Source organism: Apis mellifera, linkage group LG8 (genome assembly GCF_003254395.2).
Source record: "Apis mellifera strain DH4 linkage group LG8, Amel_HAv3.1, whole genome shotgun sequence".
Classification (NCBI taxonomy): Eukaryota; Metazoa; Arthropoda; class Insecta; order Hymenoptera; family Apidae; genus Apis; species Apis mellifera.
In genome coordinates this window covers 11,284,565-11,304,507 of record NC_037645.1, presented here as the reverse complement: position 1 = coordinate 11,304,507, position 19,943 = coordinate 11,284,565, and the positions used below count along the sequence as shown (strand labels likewise).

General features: G+C 34.8%; 1 protein-coding gene across 1 annotated transcript; it reads left to right on the top strand.

The window, feature by feature from the left end:
- The first annotated feature begins 37 nt into the window (after positions 1 to 37).
- LOC107964805 (putative GATA zinc finger domain-containing protein 25) lies at positions 38 to 18,782 on the top strand. Its single transcript, XM_026442259.1, has 4 exons — positions 38 to 57; positions 241 to 672; positions 18,240 to 18,467; positions 18,773 to 18,782. The coding sequence occupies exons 1-4, from the start codon at positions 38 to 40 to the stop codon at positions 18,780 to 18,782; spliced, it is 690 nt and encodes a 229-aa protein (XP_026298044.1).
- The last annotated feature ends 1,161 nt before the right edge of the window (positions 18,783 to 19,943 follow it).

Here is a 19,943-nt window from a genome sequence, read left to right as displayed (position 1 = left end):
TCGCAGCAATTCCTTCCTCTGGACACTTTCTGGACAAATGGGAAAGCGATGTAGCCTGTAGCCCGTATATAGGGGTTGAGGATTCGTTTATCATCCGACGAGTCAAAAGAAGAAGAAGAAGAAGAAGAAGGGAAGAGTCGTGGAAGAGCTTGGTGTGACCGGCCCTGGATGTTTTGACGCTGAGTGGCGCTAGGGTGTCGAGGTGGGGGGCGCGTGGTCTTGCTGCCTGCCGTGCGCCAGTGGCGGCGGGGGTGGGGGTGGTGCAGCTGTCTCGGGGGCCACCCCCGAGGCTAAGAAGGGTTCCATCGGCCACAAGTGCCAGCAACAGCAGCAGCAGCAGCAACAGCAGAGCCAACACCTGCTGCAGCATCATCATCAGCAACAGCAGCAGCAACAGAAGCAACAGGAGAGGGATAAACAGCAACAGCAACAGTACCAGCAACAGCACCAGCAACAGCACAAGAGTAAGGGGTCCGCGGTGAGGGGGGGCGAGTTGGCGCCTCTGAGCAATCTCGACGAGGATCTGGACGATCTTGAGGACGAAAAGGGGATCGAGCAGAGGGGGGAGGAGGAGGAGTACGCCAAGGAGGGCGGGACCCAGCATCGGTTGAGCCCCAGGCTGCACGATATCGAGGAGGAGGACGATGAAGACGGCCGAAACACCAAGGAAAGGTGAGTGCAATGGGCCCTTCTGGCTAATATCGATCACTGTAATATCGATCGAGATAAGTTTTCTTTCGATCCGCGTTCTGGCCACTTTTTCTTCCCTTTCTTTCTTTCAATCTTGATAATTTTTTTTTGGAAAACAAAGATTAAGATTTTTCTTTTTATGTATATTTTCTCTTCGATTTGTTGAAAATAATATTTATCCTGCTAAATTATTCTGAATGGAATGGAAAAAGGAAAAAGAAAGTAGTCCAGAACGGATACGGATTGATCGATAAAAGAAAAAATAGTACGATTACGTTCAACTTTATTTCAAATGTTAATTAAACTCGATACAGGCGAATACAGATGTCGAAATTATATCGAACGAAATTAATTTCATTATATGATTATATAATGAAATAGCGTGTATAAATAATCAGAGATTTGTTTTTAAAACGAGATCGAAACAAATATTCCTTGTTTGTCCATCTTCCCCGTGAAAACTTTCATTCGTACGCAAAATTATATATACAGTCGTTCTAAAGGTAAAAGTTTCAGACATCTGTTGCTGCTGTAACTGTCTTTAGGTGGACGAACTTTCCCTTTTGGGTCATACGTATCCGAGTGCTTGTCTCCTTTTCAAGATTCTCCTTTTCAACCTTCCCCCCATTCTCCATCGACTTGACACGAAAGAATGGAAAACTCTTTCTCGAGTTTCTCGCTTTTCCCATTTCTTCGAACACTTTTTATCTTTTATTCCAGGGATTGGAAAAAGAAAAAAAAAAAGAAAGGAAGAAGAAAAAAGTTTTATTCAATTTTTACCATTATCAGACTTAAAGTTAAAGTGAATATTAACTCAATGTGTATTTTCTAATATAATAAGATAATTCATCTCGATTTTCATTCACCATTGTCCTTATTTTTTTTTTTATTATTAATTTATCAATCGTGTTTACATGCGAGTATCTTAATCTCGAAAATCTGTTAGATATATCTTTTCGAATTTTCTTATTGAAACGAGATTAATATCAAAGGAATTGGGTTCCTTTCATCCTCCAGCATCGATCGTGTGAATAATCTCTTATTGCTCCCCGTTTCAACGACTCTTCTTCGACATTTCTTCTATCAACCAAGAAATATCATCGAGAAATCGACGCACGCGAATCTTTAATCCTCTAATCCACATCATGTCCTAACCATGAGAGAGACTCACGGTGACAGAGGCAATTCAATCTGCTCTGAATCGTGATTCTGGGCTCTAGATAGAGGCATCTTTATGTAATCGTCGCCTAAGTGACTTTCCCTCCACTAACTTGAATCTGTGCCTCTCATAATTTACTCGTCTCTTTCCATTTACTTATTTAAGATCGAGAATTAATAATACGATGAAATAGTTTGAAGTCGATGGTATTTTTTTTTGAAAAAAAATGGATTTAATCTGATAAATTTACTCCAAACTGTTCATATATCATATATTTTTATATTGAACATCAAAAATTCCTTTTAACCAGTTAATATTTTTTCAGAAACTTTCTTCATCTTTTTTTTTTATACTCACGCTTTGAGAATGATAAATTTTGTCCAACTTGTTCATATATCATATTTCATTTCTCGAATATCAGAAATTCCTTTTAACCAGTTAATATTTTTCCAGAAACTTTCTTCATCTTTTTTTTTTTTTTATATATTCACGCTTTGGGAATGATAAATTTTGTCCAACTGTTCATACATCGTATATTTCTTGAACATCAAAAATTCCTTTTAACCAGTTAGTAGCCTTCCAGAAACTTTTTTCAATTTTCTTTTTTTTTTTCCTATTCACGCTCTGGAAATAAGAAAGAAGATGAGAAGAGATCGAAAATGGAGCAAGTTTGAATTACGACGTGGAATTGGGAGGGAAGAATGATCGATGGTGGTGCCCTCTCGAAATATTCAACTAAATACTAAAGAAAAATTTCATTCTATTAGGCGATATTACATTTATGAGAGATATTTGTTATATTGTTCGATCTTTGTAGAAAAGTTCGATAATAAATTTAATGGAAAATCGGGAAGAATGGAAGGAAAATATCAAATTCCAATAGTTGGTTATCCGTGATCCGGAAAGATAAACCGCAATTTTTTACTTTCTTCTTTCGCCACACATTTTTATTCCTATTCCTCCGACGTTCCAACTTCCAAGTTTGGAATATCGATTCCGAAGAATGGAATTCTTTACAGGATTCTTAAAATTTCTTGGGCGAGCTGGTGTGCCCTGTGTGTGAGACATCGAGTCGTGTATATTTCGATGAATTATTTAGAGTGCTATGCCAAGGAAGTGAATTAATCTTTTAAAGGGTGAAAGGGATTTTCAAATTTGAAATGTGGTTTATTGATAGAATCTGTCTCCCTTTGTCTGCATCCCGGATGCTCCTCCCTGAAATTCGATGTTCTTTGACAAGGATATACCTCTTTCGATGATACCAGATTTTCTATTTTATATTCTTGATACGCTGCTATTTGTCAAACGTGTTCTTTGAATAAAAATTGGATTTTTTTTTTATAGAAAAGAACTTGTTCCGTTCGAAAAATTCAAATTCAAAAATATCAAGAGAAAATGAATTTTAATATTGAAGCAAAGAAATAATAAATTAATGGAAAAATATTCGTGGAAGAATCTTTCGAGATATGAGTTGGGTAAATATTTTTTTGGAACACGATTTGTCGAAATACATATATATTTTTCCTTGAAATTTAACTTCGTATGAAATCATTTTTCTATGTAAAATGTATGTATAACGTTGCTTTAAATAAAATATTCAATTTGATCCAAAATGGATTTGATTAGAACGAAATATTTGACAATTGATTGGTATTTATGAAAATGTCACATCTTCCATTGAAGTGAAATAATAAGAAGTCGAGTGATTATTCAATTAATTAATCCATTACAGAGATTAAGAGATTCTATATATTATGTAAATTTCCAATTTTTGAAATATTTCTTTATATAACGGATGTAAATAACTCTGAAGGAAAAAGTTAGATAAGCATACTCTCATATATTCTAGAAAAATGACAACAAAGAGGATGCAGAACTATCTGCGTGAAAAAAGCTTCTTCCAAAAGAAGGATGTTGTGTTTTACGAAGCAAGATTTTAATACGAAAAAGGATAGAGATTTTAAAGAGATTCGATATTCAGCCACTTGGGATGAAGAATAATTTTAAATCTATTAAAGGGAGGTTAATTAGGAATTTGAGAAATTATAGAGACATATTGAAACCGATTGGGTTTCCATGGAATCCTTAATTCAATGTTATCAACATTTTTATTGTTTCACAAAAATATAAAGTACAAAGCAATGATACATAAGAAGTTACATAATATTTAAAAGAATATATTTTGATCTATAAATTCTAAAGAATTTTCCATGGAATCTTTAATTCAATATTATCAACATTTATCAACATTTTCATCGTTTCACAAAAAAGCAATGATAAATTATCTATTCATATTAACTTATTCATAAAAGAATCTTTTCAACTATAAATTCTAAAGAATTTTCATCATTTATACACCATAAATAAGTTTTGGAAACAATTATAGAGACATATTAAAATCGACTGGATTTTTATGGAATTCTTAATCCAATGTTATTAGTATTTATCAACATTTTCATCACAAAAGTTTTACAAAAGAACAATGATAAATTACCTATTCATATTAATCTATTCATAAAAGAATCTTTTGATCTATAAATCCCAAAGAATTTTTCATGGAATCTTTAATGCTATCAACATTTATCAACATTTTCATCGTTTCACAAAAGAGCAATGATAAATTACTTATTCATATTAATTTATTCATAAAAGAATCTTTTGATTTATAAATCCTAAAGAATTTTCCATAGAATCTTTAATGCTATCAACATTTATCAACATTTTCATTGTTTCAAAAAAGAGTAATGATAAGTTATTTATTCATAAAAGAATAAAGAATAAATAATTTGTTGATCTATAAATATCTAAAGAATTTTCCATAGAATCTTCAACTCAATATTATCAACATTCATCAATATTTTCATTATTTCACAAAAGAACAATGATAAGTTTCATAAAAGAATTTTTTGATTTATAAATCCTAAAGAATTTTCCATGAAATCTTTAATTCAATCTTATCAACATTTTTATTGTTTCACAAAAGAGCAATGATAAATTACCTATTCATAAAAGAATTTTTTGATCTATAAATCCTAAAGAATTTTCCATGGAATCTTTAATTCAATGTTATCAACATTTATCAACATTTTCATCGTTTCACAAAAGAGCAATGATAAATCACCTATTCGTATTAACCTGTTCATAAAAGAATCTTTTGATCTATAAATCCTAAAGAATTTTCCATAGAATCTTCAATTCAATATTATCAACATTTATCAACATTTTCATCGTTTCACAAAAGAGCAATGATAAATCACCTATTCATATTAACCTGTTCATAAAAGAATCTTTTGCTCTATAAATCCTAAAGAATTTTCATCACATTAATTATCACAATAATAGTGGAAAAAATGTTGAAAATGATCAACTTCTTTAATGATCTGACAATCATCCATCGTCAACCGTTGAAATCGTCGCTAGGTTTTCCCCTTTCCCCTTCATCCTTCAACGTTTTCACTCAATGTCATGTAACGGTGTACGCGCTGTTGTTTAGATCCAGGTTGAAATGGCCTGTTCGATATTGCTTGCTTAGCCCTGATTATGGCGTATTCGCCTCCCTCCCGTATCGACCAGACACTAATGATGATCCGGTATCGGTTTTGCGTTAATGGTTATCGACATCGGATATCGAACAAAACATATTGGATTACCGAGACATCTTCCATGGTCCCCAGAAATCGAACGAGACCGTATTTATTGTCGGGAGAGGATGATCCGAAGTGAGCTGAAAGCTGAATTAGGATCAAGAACGATCTTCAATGCGGTTTAACGATTTTTTAATGAGATTTTAACGAGGTTTGAAATGAAAATTTTCGACGAGTCGTAATTCCCCTCCCCTTCCATTCCCCGTAGTCGAAATTCTTCGAATAACTTCTCCACTTCACGTGCGTTCGAGTCAAGAAAGGGATAAAATTTAAGGATTCTGTGCAGTTTCGAGTTAACGAAGTTCTGTTTCTTTAGAAATCGTGTTTTGTATTTAATAAGGGTTTTGAAAATAAATTTGAAGAAGGAAAAGTGAATTTAAAATAATTTTTTTAATTGGAAATAGTTTCAAAGAGTGTAGAAATTTCAGAGCCTGTCAATTTCATTTAAGTTGAAATAAGCCGTGGAAATATTGGAAAGTGTTTTTAGATTGAAAACTTTAATCCAATAAAAAAAAATCTTTCTTCTACCTGGAAAAGATCGAATAAGTAAATTAAAAATTTTATTTATTCAAAGGATAAGTAGTCTTTTATTAGAAACCTAATTTATAATGATTTAAAGATTCATAATATTAAATCCAATTAATAATTTTGAAATAATTAAAACTTTTATATAATTTTTAAAGTAAACGAATAATGTAAAATTATAAACCTCATATTTTTAAAATTACTTTAATAAATTTAACAATTTCGAGAAGTGAAAGTGAGCTAAATTTTTCTTTTTTTTTAGATACAAAATATTTAATTATTTATACTTCCTTTAAACTTCACCTTAAGAAAAAAATTTTCCACGTCATCGAGTATACCCGTCAAACTTTCCTTCAAAGAGGAAAATCCAAAAAGGAAAAATTCTCTTCCTCTTCCCCACGAAGAGAATTTCAATAGAGCTATCTCTCCTCGAAGGGGAAGAGAAGACGCTCTTGGGAAGCCGCGCCATTAGCCGGAGCTCGTTTGTTTATCGATGAAACGATCGACCGTTACACGGTGCTCGAGTTGATTTTCGAGGAGAAGATAATTTATACGGTAACAGGGTGTGAAGGAAACGAAATTCGGTGTCGGTGGATATCCATTAGTATGTAAAAAGGCTCCTCTTCTACCCTTCTCGAGGGTTCGATATCACGGTGTCGCGATCTCTTACGCGATATCTTGGAAGGATAGATGACGAAAAAGCTCAGTCATGTGAAAAAAAAAAAAAGAGGAAGAAAAGAAACTGAATCTTAAATTTTTTTCTCGCCTTATAATCAAGATCGAACTTTGACATTCTTTCTTTTTTTTTTTTTCAATCAACACTCAGCCTTTCAGATTTTTTCCCTTTCCTATTTATAACGCGTTTCGAACAGAGAGAGAAAGAGAGAGAGAGAGAGAGAAAATTCGAAATTGAAATTGCCTTTCGTTAAAAAATACGCATGGAAGCTACTACTCCGCTTTGACGGGGCCAATCACCGGCGAATCAAATCAAATCCCAATCCTCTGTCGCAAGATTGACGCGCGACGAAACAAATTTCCCAATGGAAAAGCGGAGGAAGCCCATTATTGGGGCCGCTCATTGGATAAGGTAAAGTAAATTTCGATTTCCGGAAGAAGAAGAAAAAAAAAAGAATGGATTTTCGCGAAAAATTGGGAAATATTCAACGATTTTTTGCAAAGCGCGTTACAAAGTGTCGGGAGACCGCTTTTCTCTCTCTCTCTCTCTCTCTTTCTCTTCGTTATCGAGACTCTGATAAAAAACTGTGAATCGTGAATTTTCGTGACGCGAATCCGATCGAAGCGAAATCAACTCGAATGGTTCGAAAAATGGATATTGAAGTATCGTTCGTTTTTTCCTTTTTTTTTTTTTTTTTTTACACAGTTGCGAGTTATTTGAGAAATTTTCTAGGAAGGGAATTTAGAATCTTTTTTTTTTCGAGGATCGAAGAAGCCACGTTCGATAGATCTTTCTTATGCGTGGATTTTTATTATAGGAAATGTCAGCGAGGGGCTATTAGCTTCGTGACATTTTCCAAGGCGTGCAATTGGTGAAGGGAGGGATTACGAATCGAAGCATTATTATTAAGTAGGTGGAATATCGATTGATATCGTGTCTTTCTCGATGTTGCCCGAATTGAGACGTTCTTATTTATAGCTCGAGCCAAATCCGAGATGTATATACATATTTTAATGGATTCTCGATATCGGGTCATTTCGAAGAAAAAGAGGGAAACAATTTTCAATGACAAAGATTGAAGGATATTCTCGAAAATTCTGGAAATTCGGAAATTCGGTAGGGGATGATATCAATGGTAATATTTTTTTCTTTTTTTTTTTTTTTTTTCGAGGATGATATATATATATAATATTTTGAAAATAAAACGATGATTCATTCGAGTTTGAGTGACAAAGTTTTCACCAGTTTTTGAAAATGTGACACAGTGATACAGTGCGAGTTTGCGAGCGATCGATAACCTTGTACGAATCCTCTTTGTGAGATTAGACCTCGTCCTTTTCGATATCGCCACCACTGAATAATTTACATCTCTGTATAAAGTATATATATATATATATACAGAGAATGCCATGTATAATTGCATATAAATTTGTCACAGGACATCTCGTGAAACTGTGGAAAAATATTCCAAATTGTATTTCAGAAGGGAGGAGGAAAATTTCATAGAATGCAATTTATATAATAATAATAAATTTATTATTATATAAATAATTTTATAATAAATTATAAATTTTGCCATTAATAGTTTTATCGCTTCTTTAAACCAGTTCCATTAAGATAATGATCGCCATCATGAATTGAAAATTTTGGTTTTCCAACCAAAAATCGAAATGTCGAGACAACTCTTGGTCACAGGCCATCTCTGGAAAAATATTCTTCGCGACATGTGAATTAAAATGAAAGGAAGAAAGATGAAAATTTTTTCATTAAATTGTCGCCGCCATCATGAATTGAAAATTTTGGTTTTCCAACCAAAAATCGAAATGTCGAGACAACTCTTGGTCACAGGCTATCTCTGGAAAAATATTCTATTCTCACGAATTAATGTGAATTAAAATGAAAGGAAGAAAAATGAAAATTTTTTCATTAAATTGTCGCCGCCATCATGAATTGAAAATTTTGGTTTTCCAACCAAAAATCGAAATGTCGAGACAACTCTTGGTCACAGGCCATTTCTGGAAAAATATTCTTCACGACATGTGAATTAAAATGAAAGGAAGAAGGATGAAAATTTTTCATTAAATTGTTGCCGCCATCATGAATTGAAAATTTTGGTTTTCCAACTAAAAATCGAAATGTCGAGACAATTCTTGGTCACAGGCCATCTCTGGAAAAATATTCTTCACGACATGTGAATTAAAATGAAAGGAAGAAGGATGAAAATTTTTTCATTAAATTGTTGCCGCCATCATGAATTGAAAATTTTGGTTTTCCAACTAAAAATCGAAATGTCGAGACAATTCTTGGTCACAGGCCATCTCTGGAAAAATATTCTTCACGACATGTGAATTAAAATGAAAGAAAAAAAGATGAAAATTTTTTCAATAAATTGTCGCCGCCATCATGAATTGAAAATTTTGGTTTTCCAACCAAAAATCGAAATGTCGAGACAACTCTTGGTCACAGGCTATCTCTGGAAAAATATTCTATTCTCACGAATTAATGTGAATTAAAATGAAAGGAAGAAAAATGAAAATTTTTTCATTAAATTGTCGCCGCCATCATGAATTGAAAATTTTAGTTTTCCAACCAAAAATCGAAATGTCGAGACAACTCTTGGTCACAGGCCATTTCTGGAAAAATATTCTTCACGACATGTGAATTAAAATGAAAGGAAGAAGGATGAAAATTTTTTCATTAAATTGTTGCCGCCATCATGAATTGAAAATTTTGGTTTTCCAACTAAAAATCGAAATGTCGAGACAATTCTTGGTCACAGGCCATCTCTGGAAAAATATTCTTCACGACATGTGAATTAAAATGAAAGAAAAAAAGATGAAAATTTTTTCAATAAATTGTCGCCGCCATCATGAATTGAAAATTTTGGTTTTCCAACCAAAAATCGAAATGTCGAGACAACTCTTGGTCACAGGTTATCTCTGGAAAAATATTCTATTCTCACGAATTAATGTGAATTAAAATGAAAGGAAGAAAGATGAAAATTTTTTCATTGCGTCTTTTAACCATTTTCATTAAATTATCAGCGAACAGAAAATTCGTTTTTTAATAAAAAATAGAAACATCGAGACAACTCTTGGTCGCAAGTCATCTCTGGAAAAATATTCTTCGCGACATGTGAATTAAAATGAAAGGAAGAAGGATGAAAAATTTTTCATTGCATCTTTTAATTACTTGCGTTAAATCAGCGAACAGGAAATTCATTTTTCAATAAAAAATAGAAGCACCTTTTGATCACAGATTATTTCGAAAAGCTCTGGAAAAATATTCTGCACGACGTTGATATCGAGACGAAAGGAACAAAATTTTATAGAATGCAATTTTAAATTTTGTCTTTCCTTCATTAATAATTTCATTGCGTTTTTTAACGAGTTCCATTAAATTGTCGCTGCCATCACGAACGAAAAATTCGTTTTCCAACCAAAAAAAAAAAAAAAAGAAAAATCGAAACGTCAATAGATAACTCTACGATCGAACCAATTACCGTGAAAAACTCGTTCCTTTTTTTTTTTTTTCGAAAAATAATTTCTCCAACAGCGCGCGAAATCGAATACTTTATATTCATTCGTTTAAACTCCCCCCCTCCTCTTCCCTCCCATATACACCACACGCACGTGTAATACTCGATACTCGTACTTTCTATTTCAACATTTAAAAATTTAAAGGTCAATTTTCTTTCTCGAAGAAATACTCGAATACTCTGTGAGTAAACGAAAAGGGGAAAAAGGAGGAGGGGAGGGAGAGAGAGAAAAAAAGAAAAGAGAAATAAAAACGTAGCTTCATTATTCCCATCCCTTTTTCTTTTTTTTTTTCCACGATATGATTTTTTCCACGGCATTTCCTCCCCCTGCCCCCTGTATCGAATTTTCCCCCGGCCTGCATTAAAGTGGATATTTTTCTCCCGGTGTACAACCAGCTTTTTGTTTCTGTTTAAACTTCGCTCGGCTCCACACGCGGCTTTTATTCGCACGACGAAAAAAAAAAAAAAAAAAAAAAAGTTTTTTAATCGTAACACTTTTCCAACGTCGCGCTTTTATCAATCGACTGTTGTTCCTTCTCCTCCATTCTTCTTCCCGCCAACGAATTTACGTTACGTTACGTTACGCTTTATCCATCTCAGACTCGTCACAATTCTCTCTCTCTCTCTCTCTCTCCCTTCCAAGAACGTTGGTTTTTCCAACGTGCTGCCCTTTCTCGAGGAAAACGCGTAACGAACGCTCCAACAGCTTTGAACAGATTTTCAACAGTTGGATCTTTGATTCTTATTGAATCCCTCGAGCTCTCGAGAAATTACGTTATGTCGATTCCTTTTTTCCTTCGTTTGGTTTATTCTCTAAAGTTTCGGCTCTCAAAGGGAATCGAGAAAATTGTTGAGAAAAATTTTCGCAACGATAAAGCGAAAAGGATTATTATAAAGTTCGTGCCTTCTCTGGATCTCATTAATTATTTGTATCGTATTCTTGAGCGTGTATTAATTTTAGAAACCTTCGATCATTTCGACAGAGAGGAAATTAAATCGAATAATTGTTATTGCGATCGTATCAATATTTTGAGAACAGAAGAAGAAAGAGGTTAAATTAACGATATCGTGCTATTAATAATCTCAAGAGAACGAGAATGGTTACTTTAATCGTATCAATTTTTACAATAATTCACAAGTTGTAAAAAAAAAAAATTTGCCATTTCGATCGATAAAAACGATTTAAATTTCCATATATATATATATATATATATATATACGAGGACGAAATCCCCAATTCGAGTACAATTCGAAACAGGATTGATTCAAACTACTCCTCTTGTAACGAATACAATCGAAAGTATTTTATCGGGGTATTCCAACGATTTGTAACTGGACGAATATACACATCCCGTGGAACGTGAGCTACTTGGTCGAAGCTACTGACCGTCATTCCGTATAAATGTCGCTTATTATTAGCCAGACTCACCGTGGTGGCGCTTTCCTTCCGCGTTATAAACTCGGTGACTCGTCTAATTCTGAAACGAATCGCGTATAATTAACCTTAGGAGGCGGAGAGATGATGGTTGATCGAAGTTGCGGCCACTTCGTTTCCACCACGATACACATTCATGTGTATAACATGGCTGTTTCGAAAGAAACCGATTCACGTATGCGTGCAAATTTAATTCTTGATTCGAGTCTCGTCATCGAGTCGCGAAATGGCGGCCAAGTATCCACGTGAAAATTCTTTCTCGAGGTTGAGGCTATCGGGTTGTGACAGTTTGATGGCACTTGGATCGCGGAACGCGTCCATCCAATTGCTCCCTCTCGGCCTTCCTTTGAGGTTAGGTTTCGAGGGGATTTTGATTAGAGGTTAGGTCCACTTTAGGACATCCTTTGTATCTTGCCGAAGAGGCGGATCGGGTCGGTGATCGATTGGCAAAGTTTATTTGCGGATTGGCCAAGTTATATATCCTATTTGATGACACCTAGGATTAGCTAGATTTAGATCATCAAAGTGATCTAACGTTATTCGATTTTAACCGTTTCTTATATTCGTATGAAATTTTTCTCACTACTTGGATCATGGAATACGTGTATTTTTCGTCATTTCTGACGCATCCCCATCTTGATTTCACTCGTTTATTTATATTTTTCGAAAAATTGCAACATGTAAATGGTATATATATAAGGGAAGATGCGGATCGATATAGCCCCGTTACGGTTATGGTTTCGCCATCAGTATCCGGAGGGTTAATATTCCAGCCATTCTCCATCGATAAATTCAATTATCGAGTCAGTATACCAAGCCAACAATCAAACTTGACTCAAGTGGATTATCCTAATCTGGCCTATACTGTATCTCATACAAGATTCTATTGTTTTTAATATCGAAACCATATATATTTTTCCCTGAAAAGTTCAATTCAATCTAATCCAATTATTAAACCTAAATCCAACCCAACATTCACTTATCTATAATCTTACAATCTCGACTTTTAACTTATCTAAGCTATTCTCTTTCTCGATAAATTTGACAAAGTTCGCATGATCTACGTGACGTAAAATCTTATCTACTTCAATAACCGTAAATTAAAAATCATTGAACACTCTTTCCAACTTTTCTTGAATGAATCTATCCGACACAAAAAACGAACATCTCGGACTTTTGTGCAAGCCTCGTCAGATTGCTTCGCTCATTTTAATATATTCCAGCCACGTTTCCCACGATGAATCCAGAATCCATGGTATCATTTGCCTAATCCCACGTCATCGCATAACTAAATAGAGACGATTGAACCCCTTCCTCCCCCCCGGTATTTAGGTCATACCCAGCCATAATATCCACGCGGCAATATTGGGCTGCAAGCGGGTCTAATAAGCAAGGCGGATTGACGCGGGTGGGCGTAACTAGCGTTGTCAATCAAATAGCTCTTATTAATATCTTGGCTCTTACACTTCTGTTGCAGGAAAAGCAACAGTTTATCTTTTAATCCGAATTACGAAATAATGGCCCGATATTATTGCAACGTATGTTCACATTTCTTTCGCATTCTATTCTTGTAATCCTGCTCCTCGGGGAAAGGGAAACTTGTATATATTTTTCTTTCTTCCTCCACGAGGCCAATATCGAGGATTGATGAGAAATATTAATCTTCTAAGCTATGATACTTCGCGCGATTCTTTTCTCGATGATGGAAAATTTATTAAGAAAATTTCCACGATACAAGTGGGGAAAGTAATACTCTCTGAGCAGACCTTTCAGAGCCTTGCCTCAAAAATAACTTTTACTGCGTGTCGTAAATCGAGCTGGACGTGCAAGTATTTATTTGATTGGTGTAACTAATTGGCACAGTGGTACCAGGAAAGGAGAGGCGAATTTTATTGTCGATAATAAATCAATCAGCATCGCTTGAAATTAATCAAAAGGAATTTTTGAATACTATTCGAAATATTATATATCTTCTTTTTTCTTTTTTTTTTTTGTTGCTTCTTTGTTGCAACAAGCAGGCCAATTCTCTGCGCTCATCCGCATGGCCGAGAACGAGTCTATTCTTGGTCCTTCTTCGCTCGATGAATTGTAGGCTAATGCACCCATCGAGCTCACAAGATACTGGACCCAGTAAATGTAGCGGGGTCTCTTCACTTTTGTTTCGCGTCGCAATGCAACCTGTTGATGTTGCTTCACGTCACGAGCTCGCGTCGAAAATATCACTGGCAAAAATCGATGACGGATGAAGGTATCCATGCTGATATGGATGCGAATTCGTTGATTCTCTCAACGCATGTCGAAATTTTATTTTATTTTCGTCTTGTTCTCCCTCCCGATTTTTTCCTCTGCCAAATATAAGATCGACGATAATGGTATTATGAAATTAGTTTCGATTCCAGCGACATCTGGAAGCGAAGAGAGGAATGAAAAAGAGAAAAAATCATTCGACTGATGGTTTATCATCGGTGAACGATAGCCCAAACAGCGACATCTGAAACGAAAGCGTGATACTTTCTTTTAAAAAAAAGAAATTCTTTTTTCTTCGAGGAAGAAAAAGCATTTTTACATACATCGAAATCAGTATTAGAGACATCTGTCGCTGCCAAAGATAAACTTTCATTGCAACTGCTTTCCAAGTATGGAAAAAATTTATATTTGTTTTCGCACGATTTCTCACAATATTTTTTAACATACGTTTAACAGTAGTAGTTAAACAGATCGATAATAATCTCTGCGATTCAATTGCAAGAAAGCAATAATTCCTCGTAAAAAAATTCTCTCGTAATCCTGACGTAATTTTCCTCGAATCCTTGATGCCTGTGAGCATCAAAGCGAAATTCTGATGAACGCTTTTGATGTTGTCTCCGTTTACCGGCCGACAATGTCGCAGCTGCTCCGTTCGAGACGGAATGCGTCAGGTGCAACTGCGAGATAATGGCGTTGAAAAGCGTCGTTCAGCGTGCGATAGCTCAGCCTCCTCTGACGTTGTTCAATCCGCCCACTCCACTCATCCGGCTCCCACCTCTACCACCGATGGAAATAATAACCGTTTCAGATACGGTTAGCGAAAATGTCTCGTCGAACGAGAGACGAATTAACCGTTCAAATTTCTTGGATTTGATGGAGGAGGGGTCATTGTTTACAAAAAAGGGAGGGGGAAGATTTTCATCGAATTTGTCATCGTTATACACGGAATTTTCAATATTAGTTTTTAGAGTTTATGTTAGTTTATTGAAGTTTGATTTTTTTTTCTTTGTTTAAAATAATACGAAACTATGTTAGATAGGTTTGATTAGGTTAGGTTAGATTAGATTAGGTTAGGTTAGGTTAGGTTAGGTTAGGTTGTTCTTTTTTAAGAATATTTTTTTTCTTTTTTGAAAGATTCTTTGGAATCCAAAAGTTAGGAAAGGATGAGATTTCGATGGAACAGTTCTATTAAAAGTATCTATTTAAATTCGAATTTCTTGAATGTAAAATTGTGATATCAGTTTCTTGTGGTATCTTGATTCGAAATATCCACGACCTCAATTTTTCAACATTTCAACTTCACTTTTTCTGTTTCTCTATCGTTCTCCATTTACATCGTAAAAAAAAGGAAAAGAAACGACAACAAAAACAATAACAGCGATGGAATAAAACAAAATAAATTGTGAAGAAGAAAAAAAGAAAACAGGAGCGCGCGTTCTTACGGAATATTGTATCATTTTTCGTTTTCGACCTCGTTATATGTTGATTGTTCGATTGTTTCGTGGCAAAAAAAAAGCACGCGTCAATTAGAGAATTCGAACAACGAGAAGAAAAAACAATCCCGTTAACGCGATGTGCAATATTAATTCACAAATATTGGAGTTTGCGTTTCGTTTCTCTTTTCGCTTTTTCTCATCTCGAAATTATTAACCCTTTGCGACTTTCCGCCGCCACGAATCGGATCGATGCGGCGACAATGTTTATTTATTTGTTCGATCTTTTAGAATATTTTCTTCACGAATAGATTGCTAAACTCTTTACGTGTAATCTTGTACAAAAGGTAGAATAATACATCGTCGAATTAGATATCTGAAGTTTCTGAAGTTGGACCGTGAGTCGAGCATACATTTTCGGCCGAGTTTCACAGTCGTGGGAATAGAAACATTATTTTCAAAGTGTTTTCGAGTTTTGTATTCATGGAATACGGTAAAATGAAATTGGTTCGAAGATGAGTTCGATTTTTCGTTGTTGAATAACGAAATTATTTCTGTTCGTTGAGAAATCGATAATAGAGGGAAGGAAAATAGAGATGTAGATATAAGAAGAATATAAAATGAAAAATAAGAATAATAGATGAATGGGAGATTGTAAGGTTTGCTCTCGATAAAAGAAAACTGAAAAACACCAAACGCGACAATTTTATCTTGCCCTGACGAACCGAGAATGCATCTTGAATCCAATTTTAAAATATCGCGCAAAACCATGACACAGACTTTGATATTTGACAAATTTTCTTTCTTTACGTGTGAAATATTCTAATATAACAATTTTACGCGTTGATTCGTACGTGAAATCATCAAGCCAGTTAAGAGATCCATCGAAGTGCAAGAGTGAGAAAAAGGTCCTTAATAATAGAAAATCATCAACGAGCAAAAATTAAACAAACAGCGATCGATTAATTCTTCTAATCTCGCCCGGAAATTAGAAAAGCATCCTGCTTTCGTCCTGAAACGTTCGTCGAGATCAGTTGTAGGCTTTTTGGCTGATGGCCAGGAATTTTCAACCCCCCTCCCCCCTCCTTTACGCTCAAAAGCTTAAGCTAGAGAGAAGCTGGAACGCAATGGAAATATTTACCTTAGCGCTGCTAGCGCGTAGGCTGTGCGTATGTTTATTCAGAAGCGTGGTTGCACGTTGAATTCGATTTCGAGGTTGAACATTGGGCCGCGTTATTAACATGACAGATACCATCGCTCTGCTTCATAGCAGTTCACCCCAGATTCCATTTGTTCTTTAAAGAGTAGATATCGTTACGTACAGACGTCGAGTTTATGCCGTTTATGTACTTGGATACGTGAAATAAAATTTTTTGAAGGTTTCTAAACTCGGTCAGGATAAATTTCTATCTTAAAAGTCAATTTCATTTGACATCATTTTAGATATTTTAAATATCTTTGTAAGTTTTGGGTAGATGGGATTATATTCTGGTCATTCCTCACTTGAGATTCAAGAGTAGAGTAGATTAAAATTAGTCTGGAGAGAGTTTTGAAAGGAAATATTTATTATTAATGATATATGTATATATATTCCATTTTGTTTCCTCCTTATTATCTCATATTTCATTTATTTTATCATATATTTTCAACGTGTATCTCAAAATTTATCTTATAATCATGACAGTCTTGAAACGGGTTGGATTTAAAGAGGGGAGGGTTTAGAGACAGAGTTCTCGATTGGGGTGAGTTTGGGGAGGGTTAAAATTCTTGGTGGCAACTACAGTTTGTTGAAATCGTTTGCATAACATGCTTAACAGCGATCGTGAGGCGCAATACAATTTTACATTGAAGTTCATGAATGTTTCATGGGTGGGCCGGGCACATCGATGCATTCTCAAGCACCATCCTTTAATCAACGAGGACTTGGATGGGATTAACATTCGAGAATCTTCTTGCTTTAACGCGAATACGCGATGGTTTGCCAATAGTCTTCGCGCCATCTCTTCCAATCCTTGCATTATTTCCATGGAAATGGTTTACAGATTTTTTTTTTTTGGATTACTTTAAAATTCAAAATATCATTGACAAAATAATAACTTCCTTTCAATGATTACTTTTCTATTATAACACAATTTTATTCTTTCTCAATAATCTTTATACCATCTCCTCCAATTTTATAGTTATTTCCATGAAAATGATTTATAGATTTTTTTTGGATTTCTTGAGGATTTTAGTCCAAAATGTCATCGACAAAATAAATCCTTTCAACACAATTTCAATAAAATATTTTCCCCCTCTGTTTGTAACACGATTTTTAAATTCCTTGGAACACTATAAAATCCTAACCTAAAAATATATATGTATCACAAATTTTTTTAGAATTCCTCAACTTCCTTTCAACACAATTTCAAATATTTTATTTTTTCGAATTTCAAATTCCTTGAGACACTACAAAATTCTAACCTAAAAAGATATATACATCACAAATTTTTTTTCTCTAGAATTCCTCAACTTCCTTTCAACACAATTTCAAATATTTTATTTTTTCGAATTTCAAATTCCTTGGGACACTACAAAATTCTAACCTAAAAAGAATATATATATATCACAAAGTAAATAAATATCATTCATCCTCCTCTCAATACACACATGGAATATTTTGTCTACATCATTGCCTACGATCCATTTCATCCCAAGTTCCATCAGAATGATCGAACGAACAAGACAACAGAATGGTGGCGAGTAGATGAGATGTTCAAAAGGGGAAGCGTCGTCCGATTAAACAGTGCGTGACAAGCGACCAGCTTGTACGCAAGTAAACAGCTCCTACACGGGAGCTGTATAACCTTTGGCTGGTAAAATTGGACCGCGTTGGCGGGCGGTGATCCGTAGGCCGTACCAGAAGAAATCGCCAACCCCGAGTGGCGGTGGAGGCAGCAGAACGGGTTGGCGATCGCGCAGAAGCATCACCACGGCAGGTGCACCGGCTCACCAGCACCACGTGATCGCCAGTGCCGCTGCAACTGCACAGGCAAAGATGCAGGCCGAACAGGGGAGCATCGGTGAGCTGCGGGGCTACCACAACCTCAGATCCAGAAGACACACTTTGGCCAATGTTCGGTGAGTGAGACTTTTGATTTTCTTTCTCGACAAACTGGGTCAAATCTTTGGATTTGGAATTTTTTTTACGAGTTAAGTTTGAAATTTTAATTATAGGATAGAAAAGGATGTAGCGTGTAAATTTGAAAAGAACGATTTATATATTTTAAAAATAAAATAATTGGGAGAGAGTTTAAGTTTAAGTTTTCTATTCTCTGTGTAACTACAGAGTTGTGTTTTTTTTTTTTTTTGCAAGTATTAAATAATCGCAAAATAGGAATTTGAATTTGAATTTAATTTATAAATTTGGAATGTATATTTTATAGAGATGTATAATAATTCATTGACCTTTCGTCACGCTTTACTTGTTGCTCATAGTATTGATTGTTCGATAGCGCGACTATTCTGCTGGACATTGCGTGGACAGTTCATTTTATTTAATCTGAATTAGAATTTATAAATGGAGTCCTGGAGTCCACGAATTGTGCTTTTCAATCATTCCTTTTTTTAGAGAACGAGATATAATAACTTTTCACACGAAAATAGATCGAATGAATCATATAAAAAGTTTGATGGCTACGTTTCCCGATGAATCATTCGATTAAACCGAAATTCGTTTTGAAACCAATTTACTTGGTGACAAATTGTAATTAGACGGTGCCAACTACTTTGCCTGATCTATGAGGTAGTGAAATCTTGCTGCCGCGCATCCTCTTAATATTCTCTATTCTATTAATGCGAGAATAACGTTTATGATAAAAATAGGATTGTTTTATATTCGCATCGAGTTTTAAATAATTTTTGTTTTCTTTTTTTTTTCATTTATTATTATACCAACTCATTCGAAATCGATTGTTACATATAGAAACGCGATGAAAGCATGATGAGCACAACAATAAATGAAGATCTTTCTTGGACAGACAGGATAGCATTTATAGAGCATTTACATTTTCCATATGCGCGAAACAATTAATAAACCATACTGAATATCATACTGGATGTTCACAAATGTTTTCTCTTCTTCCTTAGTCGAATAATCTGAAATTTAATTTCATGCCAACGTGGTTGATCCTATTATGCTTGGGCCGAATGAAAGGATGGCCTCCCGATACAATAGCTGAGCATTATTGATTTTAAAAGCGCGTCATTCGACCAGCGACATTATTGAAAATTATGTACCGTTTCCTTTGTTGTATTTATCTTATCGACTCCGTTTCACTCATTCAAAAGCTTTTGCCATTAGATTCTTCGCCCTCTGAACTCAATCTCGTGGAGAATTTTCCTTTTTGAGATTAAACTAATACCACTTTCCATTCCGTTTAAAATGTTTCAGAAATTGACGAGTATTATTATGTGATTATTAAGCATTGATAGATAATATCTTAAATATCTTTAACTACATCGTGATTTGGTATGAAAAGTCCAAAATGAAACATCTACACCTGTGCGATTCTATCATGGTTGTTCATAAATTAATTTCACAAGCGATAAATAATA

Coding starts and splice junctions, on each gene's coding strand:
- LOC107964805 (XM_026442259.1), top strand. CDS start 38: ATGGGAAAGCGATGTAGCCT. Junction 58..240: donor ATGGGAAAGCGATGTAGCCT/GTAGCCCGTATA, acceptor GCCGTGCGCCAG/TGGCGGCGGGGGTGGGGGTG. Junction 673..18,239: donor GGCCGAAACACCAAGGAAAG/GTGAGTGCAATG, acceptor GGTGATCCGTAG/GCCGTACCAGAAGAAATCGC.